The sequence below is a fragment of the Alternaria burnsii genome (assembly GCF_013036055.1).
Source record: "Alternaria burnsii strain CBS107.38 chromosome Unknown 752, whole genome shotgun sequence".
NCBI classification, from domain to species: domain Eukaryota; kingdom Fungi; phylum Ascomycota; class Dothideomycetes; order Pleosporales; family Pleosporaceae; genus Alternaria; species Alternaria burnsii.
Genome location: NW_024066114.1, coordinates 382,937 through 403,944, shown reverse-complemented (window position 1 = coordinate 403,944; position 21,008 = coordinate 382,937). Strand labels below are relative to the sequence as shown.

The 21,008-nt window shown below is 51.4% G+C and overlaps 7 protein-coding genes across 7 annotated transcripts; 2 read left to right on the top strand and 5 right to left on the bottom strand.

Annotated features, from left to right (window-relative positions):
• Nucleotides 1-1,188: 1,188 nt before the first annotated feature.
• GT037_006220 (hsp70-like protein) lies at nt 1,189-5,496 on the top strand (the record flags this gene model as incomplete). Its single annotated transcript, XM_038931267.1, has 6 exons — nt 1,189-1,856; nt 2,526-2,557; nt 2,964-3,664; nt 3,715-4,752; nt 4,803-5,241; nt 5,297-5,496. 6 exons carry the CDS (start codon nt 1,189-1,191, stop codon nt 5,494-5,496), a joined length of 3,078 nt encoding a protein of 1,025 aa, XP_038785764.1.
• A 270-nt stretch (nt 5,497-5,766) lies between these two features.
• GT037_006219 (uncharacterized protein) lies at nt 5,767-7,803 on the bottom strand (the record flags this gene model as incomplete). The annotated part of the gene is made up of 1 exon (XM_038931266.1): nt 5,767-7,803. One exon carries the CDS (start codon nt 7,801-7,803, stop codon nt 5,767-5,769), a length of 2,037 nt encoding a protein of 678 aa, XP_038785763.1.
• An 867-nt stretch (nt 7,804-8,670) lies between these two features.
• GT037_006218 (mfs general substrate transporter) lies at nt 8,671-10,643 on the bottom strand (the record flags this gene model as incomplete). Its single annotated transcript, XM_038931265.1, has 3 exons — nt 8,671-9,083; nt 9,134-9,833; nt 9,879-10,643. Coding segments are annotated over 3 exons (1,878 nt in total), but the record flags the coding sequence as incomplete, so codon positions are not given.
• Nucleotides 10,644-12,195: 1,552 nt separating this feature from the next.
• Nucleotides 12,196-13,134, bottom strand: GT037_006217 (uncharacterized protein; the record flags this gene model as incomplete). Its single annotated transcript, XM_038931264.1, has 3 exons — nt 12,196-12,505; nt 12,559-12,788; nt 12,856-13,134. The coding sequence occupies 3 exons, from the start codon at nt 13,132-13,134 to the stop codon at nt 12,196-12,198; spliced, it is 819 nt and encodes a 272-aa protein (XP_038785761.1).
• A 1,259-nt stretch (nt 13,135-14,393) lies between these two features.
• On the bottom strand, nt 14,394-15,597 carry GT037_006216 (uncharacterized protein; the record flags this gene model as incomplete). The annotated part of the gene is made up of 2 exons (XM_038931263.1): nt 14,394-14,988; nt 15,473-15,597. Coding segments are annotated over 2 exons (720 nt in total), but the record flags the coding sequence as incomplete, so codon positions are not given.
• Nucleotides 15,598-16,698: 1,101 nt separating this feature from the next.
• Nucleotides 16,699-17,001, bottom strand: GT037_006215 (uncharacterized protein; the record flags this gene model as incomplete). The annotated part of the gene is made up of 2 exons (XM_038931262.1): nt 16,699-16,766; nt 16,857-17,001. 2 exons carry the CDS (start codon nt 16,999-17,001, stop codon nt 16,699-16,701), a joined length of 213 nt encoding a protein of 70 aa, XP_038785759.1.
• A 571-nt stretch (nt 17,002-17,572) lies between these two features.
• On the top strand, nt 17,573-18,716 carry GT037_006214 (uncharacterized protein; the record flags this gene model as incomplete). Its single annotated transcript, XM_038931261.1, has 2 exons — nt 17,573-17,965; nt 18,024-18,716. 2 exons carry the CDS (start codon nt 17,573-17,575, stop codon nt 18,714-18,716), a joined length of 1,086 nt encoding a protein of 361 aa, XP_038785758.1.
• Between the last annotated feature and the right edge of the window lie 2,292 nt (nt 18,717-21,008).

Below are 21,008 nucleotides of genomic sequence, written 5' to 3'. Positions count from 1 at the left end.
TCATCTACGTCTAAACGATTCCCTGGCACTCCAGCGTACGCCCCGTCCCTGTAGTCGTTCTAAACTACCTTTCGCGACTAACACGCTAAAGTGTCCGGGTGAGTTCCTGCCTGTAGAGAGAAGAGCGCGACTTCACCGAGAGAAGGGCTGGATACACTGTTCAAGGGAATGTGGAGACCCGAAAGTGCTTAAAGTGCCCAAGCTCGACATCAGAACACGGCATCGAAAAGCATTCATCGTTTTCTTGCTGAGTCACGAACTACGTTGCATGGATGCCGTGTACGGTTCGCTCCCTGTGATGGTTGCCTCGAAGACTCAACGAAAGCGGACTGATGCCTATCCCTGTAGGACAATTACCGCTGCCGACACTACCGGTAGATGTGGGCAAAGAATTCTTTCGTTAGGTCGAGTGAACCCCTTCGGTACTTGGTACACAGAGCGCTTGCAAGTCCATCCGCTATTTTAGGCCTGAAACGCGTTCCTGAATTTCCAGGCATTGTCGCGTCGCGGGTCCAAGTTTCGGAATTGTGGCGGTGCGATGGCCCTTCCTCCCTAGAAGCACTGATCTTGCTGGCGAACCTTGTTGCGTTGAAGGAAAGCTCAGGCAAGTCCGCTATCCAGAAAGCTTTTTGGATGTGTAAGATTGCTGCCGACAGGTATTTTGCGATAATTGACCAAGGTGAGTCGCATGCCGCGATGTCTGCCTTGCCGGCTCGGCGGCTTTCTTGAGGGTCAAGCCTCAGCGCTAAACCCACATGCCCCCCTCGCTCCAGCCACAATCGTCACGACGCATTGGTCTCTCAACTACGCGGATCCATGCCATGGCAGATAGCTACCCCCCAGCCATCTGATGGGGGGCCGCGATAGACTACTGCGCACTTGCTGCGGAAGGCCTTGGGCGCCTGTTGCAGTTGCCTTGTACACTTTCTCCGTCCTGTTCTGTGACTGTGACTGCTCCGACTGCTAATCTTCTTTGTACTGTGCTGTGTGATACGTGTCGCAGCCAGCCTCTTACTGATAAGGGCAAACAGGTTCTTGATGATATAGGTTACGGTAGCTTCTTAGGTTGTGCTTTGAGGAAAACGGACGCTCTTTTGGCAGCACTGAAGGGATATTTGAGAAAAAGACGGTATCGTGACTTTGGAAGTTCGTCATGGAGGTATGCAGGCAGCTTAACCTTCCCACTTGATGTCGAATCCACTAACCTTCCTGCAGGACACTATTAGATTACATGGCGACTCTCCAGCACTCACGCGAAGTACGTCGCCCACACAACATGCATCACCAAGCTCCTCAGACTCGTCAGCGACGATAAAACCACTACCCACGATACCACACATGCCCCCTCCCTACGCAGACCAAGAGCCGTACCGTGATGATCCCCCAACACCCACAGAAGGCATATCCTCGACGCGTCATCAACTCAATTCACCCACATATGACCCGCACTCTCAGCACAGTCTGGTGTACCAACCATACACAGACACCTCACCACCTCACACACCAATCGCCGACGACGTACCTCTTGCACATCTCCTCTCCACGCACACGTACACTCAATCAACTGAGTTCTCGATCCAATCTGACGATGCTTTCTACTCAGCTGATGCACCACCGTCATACGCAGTCGCAGTCCGACAATCATATCGCGACACACTCATCCAATACATACCTAGCAGCCAGCACGACTCCCGAGTTGCAGAGGACGACGAAAGCCAAATGGGTATAGACACGATAAGACCAGATGATGTGCGGTATTCGGTCGAGAGAATCGTCGCCATGTTTGTTGTTGCGCTGCTCTTGTTGGTAGTGTCAGGGGTGCTTGCATGGCTTGCGCTAGGGAACATGGGATGGCAGTAGAAGTGAGGGACGTTATCTGCGATTGAGGAAACGGAAAGAGTTGGACATGAATATGATACACACGCGAACTGTTTTCGCGACTACTTTGGATATGATGGTAGTACAAATTCGGACATGGGAGTTTTGCATTGGAAACAAGGATTCTGGATAATTCAAAGCAATGTTTGGCATAGCATCTAAGATGACATTATGTAAAGACCCTTTGGCTTCACTCTTGTGAAGACGTGCAGTGAAGTATGAAGAAATGGCTGGTAATACATGCCTCACAACCAATTGCACGCTAGGGTGGCAGTTGCAGAAAGCGAAAGCGAGGTCTTCGGAACACAGACTTGCATCAGATCGTCATACAGAGTTCCCTGGCAGCGTTATGCTGCCCTGCCTTAATATTAAGACTCAGTCCACCGTAATGAACGCTAATAAACCACAGCCAAACAAATCGTGTTCCAATATTAGACACCAGCCTTATGGACCCTGGAGTGGAGCTCCCCAGTTTGGTGGGTCCGTATGGGCATCGGGACAAAGACACGCGAAGATGGGAAAGCGAAGATACAAACCGCTTGGAGAGATGAAGCTCTGTGTTCTTGTACAAGTTGCAGCCCATTGCTCGCATAGGAAAACGTAGGCGAAGGTGCAACCTGAGGCATCGAGAGTGCTGATGTGAGCAGTATGCAGCAGAGACCCACCCAGGCTCGGGCTCGTAAGACGGTAGGATTGTTGACGGGACAGTCAGGCCGCCAGAGGGAAATGGCATCCTTGGTAATGGAAAACTCGCCTTGTCGTCTTGTCCAGCACGTGGTGACTGGCATAAAGCATGCTCCCGGGATACAGTACGGCAGGAACCGGGGTGCCGCTGAGGACGCTGAACAGGCGGGATGTTGTGTTTGACAGCTCGACGTGGCTGGTTCTGAGCGATTCAATTAGTGTGTGGCGTCGCCATAGCGGTCCAGGATGTTGACCGGCGGAGGATGACCCGCTATTGTGTACAATTCACCCCGCCGCGTCAATTTCGCCAGCAAGCGCCGTGGCCAGGAACGAGCAACTCAGTGATCGCGCGCTTTGTATCTGCCGTGTCAAGCTTCGAGGATACAAAGCCCGTCGCTAAGCACTCTCAGCCAATTCCTCGGGGACTGCGCCGCACCCCCAGCCGGCGGGCTTTCCCTCACACAGCCTTGCAGCTTGCTCCGTTTGGACAGTGCCCAGCTTGCTGTCAGCCGCAGCAGCACCTCTCCCAAATATCCTTGATCGCACCCCACCCGCTGATTCTCAGCCCTCTCCCTCGCTCAGTCTCATGAATTCCATGAACACCCGTTTCAAGAACCTAGTGGGTTCGAAACGAAAGAGTTCCTCACACAACCCCTCGCCCACTCCCCAGAGCAATCCCGCCCCCACAGGCACCCAACGACCAACCTCGCTGTCCCCCCAGGCCTCGTCAAGCAGCTCCTCGCTCCCCATGAATCCCCAAAACCCGCTGGGCCGCCCGCCCTCGTACACATACGCCCCTCCGGGCGGACTCGGTGCGCCGCAACAACAGCACGGCCGACCCGCGAGCCCTCTACCGCCCATCAACACGGGCGCGCCTGGCTACCCTCCCCAGCAGACGCCCATGGGCTATCCGCCGCAGGGTGGCCCGCCTGGCTACCCTCCCCAAGGCCCGCCTGGACAATACGGCCAGGGCTACGGTGCACCTCCGCCTGGAGCTCCTGCCCCTCATGGTGCGCCCACATCATACAACAGGCCCTCGGGCATGGCAGAAGTAGCCGGCGAAGGTCGTTCCAAGGCCCAGCTCATTGTTGGCATCGACTTTGTGAGTAGCCTCAGGCATCACGAGGCGCAGCAGCTAACCACCCCAAACAGGGCACTACCTTCTCAGGCGTCGCATTTGCCTTTGCTACCAACACTGAGGCCAAGGAAGACATCATCACCGAATGGCCTGGCGCCGGTAACCAGACAAAGCAGAAGATTCCCACCGTCCTCTACTACGACCAGTACCAGAAAGTAGTAGGATGGGGCCCTGACATCGCCGATGCTTTGGCCCCCACAGGCTACCCCAAGCCTGGTGTGCAAAAGGTCGAGTGGTTCAAGCTGCAGCTTATGCTGTCCGGAAACACATACATTGATCCCATCAACCTCCCACCGCTACCTCCGGGCAAGTCTGAGATCGATGTCGCCGCCGACTACCTCTTCCACCTGCGCCAGGCAATGCGCAACCAGCTGCAAAAGACGCTTGGTGAGGTTTTCAACCGAGAGGAGCGCAACATCAGATACTACCTCACGGTGCCTGCCATCTGGAACGATGCTGGAAAGGCTGCCACGCGCGCGGCTGCCATTCAGGCTGGTTTCTTGCGGGACGAAAACGACAACAGATTGACACTCATCACCGAACCCGAAGCCGCCGCTATGTTCTGTTCAAAGACTGGTCTGCTCAACCTCAAGATACACGATGCCGTTCTCATCGTCGATTGCGGTGGTGGAACCGTCGATTTGATCGCCTACGAAGTCGAAGAAGAGCAGCCCTTCTCCGTCGCCGAATGCACAGCTGGATCCGGAGACTCGTGCGGTTCCACTGCGCTCAATCGCAACTTCAGCAACATTCTCCGAGCCAAGATCAGGAAGATGAAACTCCCAGATGGTTCCAAAACCGCCGGCAAGGTGTATGCCAAATGTATCATGGATTTTGAGAATAGGATAAAAGCCGATTTCCGAAACAATGGTCAGAAATGGGCCGTCGACGTTGGTATCGAGGCAGAGTTCCCCGAGGCTGGCATCGAAGAAGGGTACATGACTTTCACGAACGAGGAGATTCTGCAGTGCTTTGAGCCGGTCGTGAACCGTATCCTTGAGCTTGTCAGGAATCAGATCATCGCCATCCAGGCACAGAACCGGTCATTGCAGGTAAGCAACACGACATTGAAGCTTTTTACACCCAGTACTAACCCGCACAGAATGTCTTGGTTGTCGGTGGTTTTGGAGCCTCTGAATACCTCTTCCAACAAATCAAACTCCACGTTCCACCTCAGTTTCAATCAAAGGTCGTCCGCCCCATGGACTCCGTCGCCGCCATCGTCAAGGGAGCCGTCACAGCAGGTATCACCGAGCGTATCGTCACACACCGTGTTGCACGTAGGCATTACCTCATGGCAACTCTCCAGCCCTTCAAAGAGGGCCACCACCCCGAACAATACCGAGTCCCATCTCTTGACGGCAAGGATCGCTGCAAGTATACACGCCAAATCTTTGTGCAAAAGGGACAAAGAGTCAAGATCGGCGAGCCGGTTAAAGTCTCGTTCTTCAGACAAGTTGCACCCGGCGCTACACTTATGTACGAGGATATACTCTATGCGTGTGATGACGATGTTTGCCCAGAATACACCAAAGACCCTCGTAAGTTGAGAGAGATTATCCAAACGTAGAAAATATCTTGCTAATGGCTAAATAGGTATCAAGGAAGTTGTCACACTCACTTCTGATCTCTCACGAAAGAATCTCGAAAAAGATTTTGAACGCATGGACACGCCCCAAGGTACCTTTTACCGTGTCTACTTTGACATTTACCTTACTCTCGATGGCTCGGAGTTCAATGCCGAGCTGGTTTGCCAGGGTGAGGTTATGGGCAGGTGTACTGCGCGATTCAGGTAGAGTGTGGGTTGGTAATGCGCGGAACGCCCATAAAAGTTTACCCGATTGTTTTGCTAATCTGATGGAGAGACCATATTTTTGGACATCTTATCTAAATATCGGCAGGATATATGGGCTAGATGGGGACACGATTGCGACTGTTTGTTCTGCGCGGATCCTCATTTTCTTGTTGACTTTCTTTTACGATCTGGTTGAGAGCGTCGACGATGTTATCTATACAAGCATACCCCTCAAACGTCTCAATGGCAAAATTCTTTTAATTGTTACACACTAATCTATCCAATATAAGTTCGAGCGCACTATATCAAAGGTCCTCGCCCGCTTGGACTGCGAAGCCTTTCCTAAACTCTGCCGAAATGAGTGTCGCGCACCCTCTAGAGAGCTTTGGCGGTAGCCATTGTCCGACCCAGTTGTATAAGAATTTGACGGTAGGGTCTCGGTGTCGTTGGTCAGCGAGGGAGTGCTGGTGCCAAAGTGATCCCCATCAAAGTCTGCAAAGAGGGATTGGTCAATGGAAGAGTCGGAGTCACTTTCTGAATAAGTACCAACCAGAGACATGACATCGGGTACTGACGGTACCGCGTACTCGTAGTATCCAAGGCTTGGACGGTTTTCTTCTGAGAAAGAACATACAGGTGAACTACAGACCGACGCTCCACGGGTTACCCGTGGTCCCGGATCTAAAGTATCCGAATATGTATAATGCTCGTCTCCATCGGTTCTTCCTCCAGCGTTGGTGTGGTTTTCGTAGGTATAGTCACCTTCATGCGTAGATGAACCTACCGAGAACCTTGAATCGATTGACAATCGACGCTCAACTTCAACAGTCTCGGAACCACTATCTGATATGGGAAAGCGGTAGCTTGCTGGAACTACCTCTGCGATGATGTAGTCATCCAACGAGAATCGTCGAGATGCTGGAATGGCCTCTGGGATGCCATCGGAAACGTCATCTGGTACGCTGGCTTCCGTTGCTGGATAGCCTGAAGATTGCGAAACCGAAGTAACACTTTCCAGAGAGAATCTTCGAGGTGCAGGAACAGCTTCTGCGATGTCCTTTGAAACGTGCTCTGACATACCAAAATCAGTTGCTGCGTAGTTTCGGCGACTTATCGATAGCGGAGTCAAAGCTGGACCTGAAGTGGTCTTCAAAACACCGAGATCTTGCCACAGAAGGCACCCATCACGATGAACGGAGGGCGGCAAACTTGGCTTACCAGGCATGGAAGGCATATCCTTCGTACCACGCAGAGGCGGAGGACGAGGTTCGTTTGCGGCCCCGTTAGTGTGCGTATGCCTTTGAGGACAATTCACCGGAGCAGCATCGCGACGCTGATACTTACAGACATTCTTTATTGATGTCACCGGTAGCTTTGTTCGTTGCTGTGGTCCGGGAAAGGGAGAGTCTGGACGCTTTGGATGGTACGGGGATTGTTTGGGAGGGGCTTCGAAGATAGTAGCACCTTTAGTACTCTGCTTCCGCGATTGCTTGGTCAGTGATCGTTTCTTTGTGATTGGAGCATGATCAGTCTGTTGCACTGCAACTGGTGGTGACATATCGTACTCATCAGCTTCGCTACCAGGGTTATATCCAAGATTTCTATACTTCTGAGCGCGTGACTTTAGTCTTGGTCGACGATTGGTTTGGTATCGTACAGCGTTACAATGCTGAAGTTTTACTGTAACCTGAGGAGAAAGCGGCGATTCAGAAACATCCCCTAGCGTTTTATCACCACATGGCTTAGGCAACCGGTCCTTTGCAGCCTGTAAGTCATCGATAGGTGTCGGCAGCAGCGCTGGTCTGAATCGTACTGCTCTACGAGCTTGGGCAAAGAAGGTAGAGACAGCGTTGGCCACTTTTGGTATGCAAAACTGCTCGTTCTGTTTCTTGTCAGGCTCTACACCACGGTTCCCAGTGTACACTTCAGCTGTCATGGGAGCCATAATCATACTATCGAGCGAAGGCCGGCGTTGCTGAGAAGAGTCCTGACGAGGCACTGTCATCTTCATGTCCAGTTCCTCACGAAACATGGAGACGCCGGTAGGGTACTGAGCATACCTTAGCTGAGGGCGAGGATACACACGCACAAACTGGTTCTGTTGATTTTCGGAGACTAGAGCAAGGATAGTCTCGATGTCGTGACAAGCGCAACGGGGGTTCTCTGTATGCTTGTGCGCGCGCATTTCCGCATATGTCAACATACCCATGCCCGTGACACTGTGTTTCGGCTCATCCGTCGCGCTATCGACATTACCCTGAGGCTTCGATTTGTGTGTCTTCGCGAAATCGAGATGTTCCATCACCATGTTTAGTGTTTTGAACTTGTACAAGCTGGGTGTTGAAGGTTTGATGGAACCGTGAGTCGCTAGCTGATAGCTCAGTATCTTTCTATTATGTCTTGACCAAAGATCGTACTGATCTGTAGGACTACACGGTTGTCTCTGCTTTGGCGGATATGGATGTGTTCCCTAGGAATATATGGGTGATCTTCCTCTTATCATCCAGGATGATTCCAGCAATGTCTGCGAACATACCCAGTATGTTCATGTGAATAGATGTGCCGGGAAAATTGACTTACAATGTCTGACATAGTGAACTGACTGATAAATATCTAGAAACAGTCAGACGAATCTAGTCAAGTTGCATTAGTATATGTGGCAGCTGGTATTACACGTAAGCTGTATATATAGTGATAGCATGCAGATATCCCGACTAACTACAGCGTCACACCACGAAAGTAAAAGACTATACAAGTCTGTTAGTGGTTGACAGCTCGATATGCAGAAACTGAGAGAAGTGCCCGAGATTTTAATAAGAGCAGTTTATATCATATTTGTTGTGGGAGTCTAACAATCAGAGATTGAACATTCTCATGTGGACTCTAGTAATGGTAGGTGACGATATATACGTAAAACTTTGTATTGTGTCGACACTCTGTGCTGGGAGTGAAACTCATCGTTCATCAATTTGCTGTCTCTTGGTCGTCTTGTAGTGGTGAGACAAAAGAAAAACCCAGCTCACACATATCGCGATATGTCTTGGACTTGAACAGAGTAGCGAACTCATGAAGAGTGTTACAGGACGAGTGGTATATGGCGAAGAAGGAGACATCTGCATTGCTTCCGAAAGTATCATACAAAAAGCAGGGGTATCATGAACTCTTTCACCGGAACTTAGGCCGGTAGGTTGTCAGCCTTACTGAGCCGTCTGACGCCCTCCGCCTTCCTGTCTTCCGCAAGGATAGAGGCGAATTTACTAGCCTTCCTGATCTGCGGGCCCTTCCAATAGAAGACGTAGATCGGCACCACGACCAAACACGACAAGCATGCCAAAAGAGTGGTGGCATACTCAGACTTCTGGGGACTCGTGGATGCGAGATTGTTGTATAGAGGTGTGGCGTACATGGCTGAAATACCGGCGAGGAAATCACGAGCGAACGCATTTCCGCCAGTGGCTGAAGCCGAGTATGGACCGTACGCAGCGATCATGTAATCAACGGAGGAGTAGTAGATTGCGAAGTTTGCAAGACCGACAAGGAACGAAAAGATCATTGGTGCTATCCAATGTGTTTGAGGTGGTCCCATACCTATACAGTATTAGTCGAAGTTCAGGTGAATACATCGGATGCCAACTTACAGGTCCAAGCGAAGCCAAACAGCCCAATGGGCTCAAACAAAGCAAGCAACAGAAGCGGTTTCAAACGTCGCTCTGGTGACATCCAGTCAGGGCCATTCTTCTTGCGTAAGTGATCATCGCGCCAGAACCAGGGCCAGTACAAGAAGTATGTGAAGAAGTAGGAGGCGTTAATTGGAATGAACGCCCAAGCTACCTGCAGCGTGCCGAAACCAAAGTTGTTCGGGAAGGTGACGTTGAAAGCCTCCAGGAACGTGAAGATCAGAGCGTCAGAGAAACCGGAGAGGAGCGATAGGAGCAACACGATAGGCTCACGAACGAACATCTCGAATGGTCGGAGCCAGATCTTTCCAGCTTCCTTGAGCGAGATTCGCGGCTTCTTGAGCTCGTTCGGTCCGTAAACGTTGGGATCTTCGCCCGTCTCACGACGTCTCTTCGCTTCGCGGTCGATAAGAATGGTAGCTCGGCTCTCAGGCATGAAGAAATGCACTGCTTGGACAGCAACACCAAAGATCAATTGGATCCAGAAATTCCACTGCCATGTAAGGTATTTTTCGATGGGTCCGCCGATTACACCGCCGATTGACGTTCCGATCGTAGAAGACAATACGATAAAGCATAGAGGCCAGTGCTGAGTCTCTGGTTCGTACATGTCGGCGATAAGACCAAGAGTAACACTACCTCCAGCTGTAGAGAGACCACCCTAGAAAATATGAGCGCTGGATGCAATCGAAAGTGGGAAACTTACAAGAGCTCTGCAGACTACGATGGTGCCGAAGTTTGGGGCAACAGAACAGGGAATTTCCCAGATGTTGATGAGCAGCATACTGAGCTGTAGAATGGGCCATCGACCAAATTCCTCGCTCCATGGCGCCCACAGTTCGCACCCAAAGGAATAGAAGACCAGATAGATCATCTGTCCAACGCGCGCTGCCTGTGCGCTGATTCCGAAATGTTCGGAGATGGGGTTGACAGCGCTAGGATATACCGACGTGTTGAAGTTCATGGAGATTTGAATTCCAGCAATGGAAGCCAAATACATGGCCTTCTTCCACTTTGGCCAGGAGTATGCGAGCTTATCCCAACACTCCCATTCCCTCAACTCGCGCTTTCCGTCTGGACCGGGTACCATGGATGGGTGGTGGACTCCTTGAGGGTCGACAGGGACGTTCACATCCCATTTCTCCTCGTCGCTGGCCTCAGCTGGTACGCTGGGTCGGCGCTCAGAATCGTCTTTCTCGGAACCTGGCCGTGTGCCAGCTCGGGCGGGCGAAGGTTGCCTGGACTCGCGTTCCGTCATCGTAAGGTGGAATGAGGAGAGAAAGCTGGAGATGAGACTCGGGGTGCGGGATAGGGTATTAAGGCCCTCTTGAACCCGATAAAAGTCCACATTTGGCATCCACCTCCAGAATGACGTCTGAGTAGAAAGCTCGCAATGAAGAACGACTCTCCACTCAGAGAGGGTCCTGTCAGGGTGGGATCCATTGTTGTCAGCCCTTGGCATAAAATGTCGGCCTAAAATTTATCGTTGGGATCGGGGTGATAGATGCCATCGACGATAGGAATGATACAGTGTGTCTGAGGGTGGGCCTAGCTTGTCAACGTCGCGGTGCTCTTTGGCGGTTGTATCTTGTGGACCCAACTATGTGACGACAAGCTTCGTCCATGCAGCGAAAAACTGTTAGTTGCTTTCTTAATCCACTTCTTGCCGACGTGCGCGCACCTCCCGACAGGCGAAACGTCCGTAGATCTGCATGCGGCTGAAGACAAGAATGGGTCAAGTGGGCCTGAAAGTCTGAAACCCGCAAGTTCTCAGGCAGCTAGTGAGGCCGTCCGGTATTGCTTGAATAGTTTGGCGTTCTTGTGTTTTTATGAAATTAAGCATACTTGCTAAAAAGCTGCTCCACTTTGCCTGTAAAGAGACACATGGAAACGTCTTCCAGAAGACGGCATACGAGTGCCTAACGGAGTCCCAGTGAGGTAACGCGAAAAGCTCTTTGTCGCCTCCAGGTATGACATGTCAGGATGCGGTCTGTCAATTGATCAACATGCCGTAGTCGTCCGATTGGGGTAAAGACGGAAGAGGCTCTGCGGGCAAGCGGGTGAAAACTTTTAGCTCAACTGCATGACATCACAACGCATGAACGCGAGATCCGCCGCGGTTCGCAACACCAACAGCATTCCTCACGATGCGATCGAGGTCTCGACCTATGCTACACACACTATTCGGCGTAAGTTACCCAAAATTTTCAAACTCACAACGTTACCTCGAGTATTCTCCAATTTTTCATGCCAACGTGCTGTAGGGTTCACTCCCTGAAATTTGAGACGTATTTTACGCACACAGCTCCCACGTGCACGCCGATTGACATGACATCGCGCGTTAGCCCCCCCCTCCCGAGTATCCCTTACTCGTATCCCCACCAAGCTCGACAGACCGTCCAGACTGTGGAGACAACAGGCAGGACGTCATTGAGCACGAGAATGCTGCCACAACACTACGCCCTCTTGATTGACACAACTACTCAGAAATAACAATTCTTGGATGAAACTGGTCAACAGAGCAACTCAAATTCAGAATTAGAGTCGAAATCACTGAAAGAGTGTCGTTCCAAGATCAACGACACAACTGTGACTTATTCACAGCATATATATGGCTTGAACTAACGTAAGCAGCGGTGCGATAAGTTTGTGGTTACTCTCGAGAAGTTCAATAACCTGCGGTTGCTGATAAGAAAAGTATCCTTCCTAGGTACTAGAGTTCTATTGGAAATGGCCTTGCGAAGTAGAGCATGAGAACTAGAAGATGAAGTGAAGAGAATCACCAACCACATGTGAGTTCAAAGCGGTCCCTTTCGTCTAAATATCGTTATTTCCAATTGGAATCAGGGAACATCAAAATTGAACTACAAGTGAGGTCAATAGCTATCTCATTAATTTCCGTGAACTATAAAACAACACGCCCAAATCTGAGTGCAGAACCAGCTCAGTATCATCATCCTAGAATTGGTATCACAGCAAAAAAGCATACATTTCTTTCCTCCATAAATTTACCAACGGCTCCCTTACAAAACACCAACGACAGCAGCAACAACCGCAGCAGCAGCTCCAACGTAGCTCTGCGGGCTGAAACCACCAGCAGCAACGTTAGCAGTGGCCTGAGCAGGAGCACCACTGGCAGAACTACTGGCACCACCTGCAGCACCACCAGAGGTACTATCGGTACCAGAGTTCGCGCCACCACCAGCTGAAGGCGAGGTGGGTGTGTTGCCTGTGGCGCCGCCTGAGCCGGCTGCTTGGCCGGGGGAGAGGTTCTCCGTAGCTTGAGCGGCGAGAGCGACAAAGGCAGACATTGTTTTGTTACCAGATGTAGGACTGTACGTATAAAATTAGTGGATGTGTTTGGGAATGCAAGAACGAAGACTTACGCGTTGATAGCACCGACCATACCAGCTTGGCAATGCTTGCCCTGAGAGCAGTAGAACCAGACTGGCTTCGCATCTGCGACACGGATGGTGTATGTGAGGACTTGACTTGTAGCAGTAACGGAAGCGTTTGTAGGCATGAAGCCGGAGAAGAAGGCATCGGTTTTGTTGGACATGATGTTTTGGATGGGTGTGCATGGGTTGTCGAAGGTGGATTGAACGACTGAGTGGTTCTGTTTAGGAAATGTTAATTAGGTTCCACTCGAAAATGGGGAAGTGATGGATCAAAATAGGACGTACCTTGGGATGGAATTGGAACTGGACAAGATCTCCTGGCTGTGCGACAACGTTGGAGGGAGAGAAGGTCAGGCTTCCATTTGGACCTCCGACTTGGACGACGTGTGTCATGACCATGCCTGCCATTGCAGATGGCTGAGATGTCGATACGCTGCCCAACACAGCTGAGGAGAGTGTCGGTTGAGTGGCGGAGGCCATGGATACTGAAGCGGTCATGGAAGACTCTTGGGCGCACGCGAGGCCGAAGACGGCAGAGAGGATGGTTGCCCTTGGGAAATACATGTTGACTATTGTATGTGATATTCGTTCGTACGGAATGTAATTTCGATATTAGGTATGCGATTCGTGTTATGATGCTCAATGTCTCGTCAAGAGAGTGGATGTGCGACTAGCGCTCGGTTTGAATAGGTGAAAATATATCAAGCTGGACTAGCCAGTCGTTTATTAAAGATTGTGAAGAGGTAAGTAAAGAAAGATAGATGCAAGGAAAATGCAACACAAAGTGATGAGAAACGTGAGATGCGGAGGATGAGAAAAAGAGAAGCCTGAGGTGACGGCTATAGGGCCATCTTAAGGCATGACAGATGTGCATGCGTGGCCAGGGCGGTTAGTAGTATTCCGATACATGGGGTTGGTGTTGCGACACGTTGGAGGCGTGGGGTGCTTCAGCCTCCCGGTTCGGCTGTGAACCCTGTACGTGAGGCTTAAAACGGGTATATTTGAGCGCAGCTTGAAGTTTAGACGTCGGTGCTGAACAGTTTTACTATTGTGAACAAATTGCTTAGAGGACAATTGAATGTAGTATGTTGTGACACCAAGTACACAGATAGAATTGATGTATAAAGTAACATTGATCATGTCACGATGTTGGTGTTCGTCGTGATGTAGCTGGGTGTTCATGATGCGACGCGCTTCACGTTACGGCTGTGTTTGAGCCCAACCCCATCGTGCTTCAAGCCGTACGTGGCAACGGCAACCACAAAACCGAATGAGCCAGGCAACCGGAACCTTCGTTTGCGAGATTGTGCATTACATGGCTATCAGGCTGCGCGCGTAAACCTCTTCGACAAGATCTTGGATGCCAGGCAACATTGCGAGATGTTTCAAACGTGTCAGGCAGTTGAGTCCTTCATTTGTCCATGGATCTTTCTGTCCTGATTCTGTATGGTAGTTCGTCCTGTAAACGATTGATGTACATGTCCATGTTTCGGTCTCTTGCCTTCTCTGCCTCTTGACTGCTGTTAGTCGCAGATTGCGCCGAATATCCGCCTTCGCTATGTTTGGCTTACGATGTTCCGAAAATAGCCTGACAACACTGGCGTCCGAAGACAGGCTGTACAAGGTGCATGTATGGTGCGGCGCAAATGTCGAACCACCGCCGTAGTCGGTGTAAAGAGCTGCTCGTTGGAGTACAGCCGAATTGTAATCCCAACAGTATATGCAAGCAGGCTTGCATACATCCACATGGCGACTGGTATCTCTTCTCGTTTCATTGCTGAGCCGCGCTGAATTGTCACGTCTTCGTGTACATCCCCCCGCCTTCAAAAGTCCAACACAAGTTGGGGCGCCAGCTTCTCAAGATCCTCTACTTGAAGAAAACCATCAATGGCACCCCCGTCTTTTGCAGACGCTTTCATCTCATCTTGGCTTCTAAGAAAAGCTTCCGTGACGAAGATGTCAATGTACTTTCCGACCAGCTTCATCGCACCGGTTTGTATTTGTATGTTTGGATCCTCAAAGTTCTCGAGAAGCAGACGTGCGAGGAGAGGTCGTGGTACGACGGGTTCGGAAAGGGCAGGGTTGGTTGGTGGTGGTGGTTTGGGAGCAGCGGGTGCGTCCTCCATTATGTCGTCAAAGTCTGAGAGGTTTAGATCTTCGGCAAGCTCTTCGTCTTGATCATCGTCAGATAGGTCGATTATCTCGGCCGCTGGCTGGAAGCCGTTCTTTGAGCCTGCCGCATTGCTCTTCTTGGCTGGGCCCGTCGCGCGGGAAGCTGCTGCTGGGGCGCGTTTCGTGGTTGTGGATGCCTGGGAAGCCGCGTTGACAGGCCGCGGTGGGTTGAATGACGGGCCTTTTCTGCGCGAAGCATTCGCTGTCGCGTTTTTTGGTGGCATCTGAGACGTAATCGGGCCTGCGCTGCGTTTCGAGCGGTTATCTGGTGTGCGAAATGAGGCGACTGCGGTTGGTGATGATGTCCGCGCCGATCCACACCTGGTCAACACGCCGCGCGCTCTCACGTGGATATTACCTTCACCAGCGCAATGCCATTGCTCTGATACGGTAGCACTTTAAACCACACGCTTGCGATGCTCATGGCATTCAGATCGACAACGCATTCATGGAGCGCGAACAGCAGGCTTGTATTTTCAGGGACAAGCACACTATGTGCATTAATGCTACATAGCCAGCATGATGCACGCCATATTGTGCCAGTTGTATCTCGCTGCACTGTACTGTCGTGGATTTGCACGCTTTGTCAACCAAGGCGATAACAGGAAATCGCTTCTGATTGCCAAGCCAACCTCATCCAACCGACCGTTGAACAGTCATAAGAAAACACCGTTATACGGCCAAGGAGAAACACAGACCACGCTTCCTTCGTGTGCCGCCACAAACCCACCTTGAAAGCTTGACAACTTGATCGCGAGCCCAAAAGGCGGGCCGCACGGTTGCGCCATTCACTTCGTATTGACAATCACGGTTACTTGCGTAGTCTCCGCATTTGATCGAGCCTTCACGATGGGGGCTGCAAACTAAAGATACCCGCGAACTTGTGTAATCAAGACGCCATAGTGGCGCCAGAGGGCGGTTTCAGCCAGACAAAGAAACGGACCAGCCGTTGAACTATTCTGCTGGTTGAGACATGAGCCATATGTAGCGAAATGAGATAGAGGTAGTACTATGCGACGGGTAGGGTGCCTCGTTACACGGCGTTGGCAGCAGACATTTCGAAAGGGTCTTGACATGCAGAACGCCTGACACATAGTACATATAGGGGACTGTGCCACGAACAAAGAGGATCTCTTTGGACTGAGGGGAACCTCAGTACTTTTCATTCCGATTGGGTAATGATCGAGTGAGGATTGGAACAGTCATTTCGGAAGAAGTCGAGGCGCAGCGAACATGACAGGCGCAAACTTGGGCGGTTGGCTATCTGCTAGGTGCAACTCCTTACACGGATAGGGAGCCATGCTGCTTGCAACTGTTATCGATGTTCGATCCATTGAATATAAGTGGAGATTGTTAGATCCCGTCGCATTGGGGTCGAGACTCTGAAATGGAAAGGAACTAGTACCTGTTTATCTCCCGTCCTTTTGCACGGGGAATCATTTGAACGTTCACGTCACGACTGAAGGATGCACGCCGATGGCTGTTGCAGTGACGGGCTGGTGACTCGTGCGATATTGTACCCGCCTCGATCTGACTGGCACAGGCACTTCTGGGTAACGTGTGGGCGACGGAGTGTGTTGTGCCTTCGCTCGGCTTCGCTCCGGACCGCGGAGGTAGTGCCTAGGTATCTAGACACAACATGTGCCAGTCACCACCCTCATGCTGTGCAAGCAGGGCGGCTCCAGGTAGAGTAGGGCGGGTGCTGCTTCTTCCCGCTCGCGTAACTCAGAAGAAAAGTCGGCCAAAAGAGCAGAGACACGGTATGGCACAAGAGGCCCGCCCAGCCAAACAGAGGTCGAGACTCCGGAGTGTCCTCCCAAGAGCAGCGGGTCCAGGCTAGGCTGAGTTTGGCGGGGTAAGAGAATGGCCGGTGATGGGGTTAGTGGCAGGCTAGGAGGACAGCGTCAAACCTCGATTGAGTGGTGTTGCGTTGTCGCTGAGATTGATACCAACGTCTTAGACTAGGGTTGCGTAATAGCGGACTACGGGGTCGCCCTTTCCCCTGTGGGAGGTGCTATTTTGAACTGGCAGTCGCGCGTTGGGTTAGGGAAGCGCAGTGGTTGCAGCTGGCAGGTGCGAGTGGTGGCGCATATGAGTGAGCAAACACGGCTTGCTGATAGCTGAAGCTGTGCTGGAGCCATGATGGAGTGGCCGACGCTTGACACGCATAGCCAGATAAGGATGCAGCGCACAGCCGTCTTCAGCATGGCCAAATGTCAGATACCCAGTCCGATCGTGTGCATGCGCCCAAAACTGCATGGTGGGCGGCTGGCCCGCGCGCAGGTGACGCTGGATCTGAAGCCCTGACCCCTGTCGCTCTACCCGAGATGCTTAGTGCCTGGTGCTGGAGGTGCACTGTGGCATGCGGCGAGCCTCTGGGACCAGACGCCTGGCTATGGAACTGGAAATTATATCATATAGTGGTTCGCTGTCGTCTGCCCAGGGCCCAGCTCCTGCATCTTCATCGGCCAACGACCTCCTTTTGCCATTGCGGGGTGTTTGCTTCAGTCGTCATCCATTCTTAACCCCAGGACTGCCACCGCCCATCACTTTACTATCTTGCCGCACCATTGTCCACTCAACACTGTCAATCAATACACGGACTTCCCCCTCAAGTTCCGTGTCCTGATAACCAAACGCCACCGCGTCTCAATTCGGATCTCGTCTCACATTGCAAGATAGAGAAGCGCGCCAGGATCTGCGCTCTTGCATGTTGCACCAACGTCTTTATCCATATCTAGGCGAATAGTTCGTTCGCGGCTCCCCAAACAGATAGCCCTGGTCGTCGCTCTTATATCCTCAAGTCCTCTATCTTTTGTTCTTGTCCGTCATGCCCCATTCGGTCAACAACTCTACATCGACCCAAACCAAGATGTCCCGCCCATCGTCCACGTCGACGTACTCTGGCACCAATGCATTTCCCAAGCAGGCAGGCACCGCCCTCCTATCACCGGAAAATGCCGGAGAGCAGCTCTCGCCCTCGCCCTCTCAGTTCTCTTTTGCGTCGTCGCCACAGTCAGTCCAGAACATCGAGCTTGACACCCGCGACCGCGCTCGTACTCCTGCCGCCGACGGTGTCGGTCCCCTGCGACCCGTGACCTCCCGCTCCCGTGCTGCCTTCTATGAAGATCAATTTTCATACAAGGACGGTATCGCGTCGTCGGCTCGCGAGCGTGTGACCAAGGATGCGCCTATTGTAGCCGAGCTGCGGACAAATGTTATCGTAAGTTGTTAATTTCCGCCGAGCTCCACTCTTTGGGCAAATCACTAACCCAGCGTAGATCAAAGACGAATACACCCTAGTCACCGACCTCTCGCACCACCTCTCGACGCGCTACCAAAGGCCAGAAGCCTCCATCATGATAACAGTTAACCACTCGGCGTGTATGCTCTTGGGTGGATCCTTTGAGCCCACGTACATGCTCACTATCAACGCTCTGCCAGTGCAATTGCAGCCAACGACCAACAAGCGCAATGCCGCCCTGATCCAAACATTCATGGCAGAGTCCATCGGCGTGTCGTCAGACCGTGGCGTGGTCAAGTTCGTGCCTATTCCCGAAGAGAGCCTCGCCATGAATGGTATGACCGTTTTGGGCGATATTGAGCGCCTCGAACGACAGCAAGCCGAGGAGACTGGCAGCAACATCAAACGTGCCATGACCAAGAGCTCGCGCAGATCCGCCCACAAGGCAAAGAGTAGCAATATGCTCTCTCGTGGTCTGTCCAAGGCTGACCATAGTGCAAGACCCGTCACCTCTGAGGTTTCTCACGATGCGTCCCGCGACTCCGGAATAGCTGTCAACGAGAAGATTGACGACAGCGGAATTGCTAGCAAGAAGTCTGAGCCATTACTATCCAAATTTAGCCGGAAGCCCTCTACTTCGCATCCGGCGCCACCACCTATTCCTGCCGACAGGCCTGTCACTCCAGCTGTTAACAAGCGCAAGAGCTTCATGAACGTCTTCCGCAGATAATCGTCTAGTATCGTTTCATACATTGCTAGCACAATCGTTTCTTGTTCGGCACACCAAAACCTTCATCCAGCATTTCTCATTTCGGCGGCGTTTTAAAAGGGACACATTTCGCTCTAGACCGAGAGTCGGCAACACAGACTCATCTGCTGTACACCCTTATCACGGCATCTGTCAAATTCTGCATATGGCGCAACACACAAGCATACTCCAAGTCGCATAGTGCGACAAAACAGCATTGCCAGGCGTTTGGTGTGCAACACATCTCATTCCTGTTCATACGAATATACCCTTTTGCATTTCCTTTATCGCAAAGCTGTATTGGGTAGAAAGATTACATAGAATCATTAATGACACAGCAACCATCATTACCACTTCATCGCCTTGCAATTGTGTTCGTGAATCTCTACAGTTGCCGCTGATCAGCATCTCGCCGAGCTGCGCTTCACTCACCGCAAACATGTCCTCCACCGTGCCGTGTCTGGATGCATGTTTGACTAAAACATTGAGATCTTCAAACGATCCAGATCTTTGCCCAAACTGGTTTTACTTCTCGGGTACGCGTCCCCCAGCCCGATGGAGCTACATCTATATTCCGTCGGGTCGACAGTCGCTAACAAGAAGGGTCGTCGCCGTCTACTTGCCGCGTGGCTAGGCGGAAAACTACCAGACCGCCTGTCAATGCTTGACAGCAAGGTACGGCCGGTGAGTTCGCTTATACAATATCCTTCCAAGCCGCTCTGCGAAGTAGAGGTGTGAACACTTGAGACTGATAGGCTGTTATTCCAGTAGTTCCACATTGGCATGTTATCTGTTGACCACTATGCAGTAGGGCTGAGACAGCTATGCGTTGATGTCCGTAACCGGACCATCGGGGTGCGCGGTGAGGCTGAATCGAGTGGTGAGAGTGTCACCGGGATGGGATTTGCTTGACCCAGACGCATTGGCAGATAGCCACACCGGCGCGGCCAACGTGAGCAGCGAGTAGAGCATTTTGTTTTTCAGCTCTCCACGTTTTTCTAGATAGTGGATCTAGATGCGCCACAAAAGCTGATCGGAGACATGTAGCGTGCACGCTAAGTGAGCGGGAGAGCTACCATTAGCGTTAACAAATGTCACCACTTTCTTTCAGCTCTGGCTCGTCGAACGGGGTTTTTGCATGCAGACATGGTATGTGGCTTGGTCCAGCCCTACGGTGTCGGCAAAGGTTTTTTCTTTGTGCCAACGGCGGCAGCCGAGATTTGCGATGCTGTTACAGACCACAGTGGTGGCGTTGTGCCACGTGGTTGCGGCTACTTTGCCTCTGGTGGAGATGCACGTGTAGAGAGAAAGGCCTGGCGGATCACTGTAACATAAATTTTGCATAGTAAGAACAGGTATCAAAAAGCGACGGCGTTGCGTAAGGACATTAAGCTTGCCATCAGTTCGAACCGGGGTGATCGGAACAAGGTTCACGGCGATCAACGCTACCTAGGCAGAATGATCAGCGTCGTGGTAGTTTGTGGCTCGCCATATGCGACATTCCGCACTGCTCGCCCAACATCAGGGTGATCACACTAGATGTAAATGGCTTGTCGCTTTACGGCTCTGTTTGCAACACTCACTATGTCAATAAAACATGGGGCTGATTTACCCGCAATCTTTCCACCCAAGAGGTGCTGGTCGCACAGCCAATCAGATCCTAGCGAACACATTCCTTGCACTTTGGAAGTTTGCGCTTTCTGGGCTTGGCACATATATGCATGTTGCAAATCATCCAAGCGAGGCTGCAGGTTGGTGAAAAGTGAATTTGGGTGATGCGCGGTACGATGAAGTAGACGAGATAAGGCAGAATTGGAGAGGGATCGCCATAAGTTGCGTAGGCCAAGAATATCTGATAGTTTGGGACTGTTGGAGGTTTGGAATGCTGGTAGAGTTTATCGGGAGTTATTGAATCGCGGGAGCTACGGGTCAAGAGGAGGGCGATTTTAAGTTTGCGATGAATGACGTCATGGGCTACAACGAATCTTGGGTCGGTCGGAAGTCTCCATGAGCTTATTCAGTAGCCCTGATTTCACATCGAATTGGAGACCACGAGATGCTCACACATTGGGTGTTTCGAGTCGACGAATCATGATTGTCGTAACATGTTTGAATTAGCTCTGGCTTGGAGGTTTGTCTAGTGTGGAACTTCTATAGATAATGGGTCTTGGTTGATTTGTGCCGAAGGCCTAAACTGTCGCGTGATAATCAGTCTGTTCATTCATATGCTGGCATATTTATCTGAACCCACACTGCGTATTCCTGTTCTAGTCT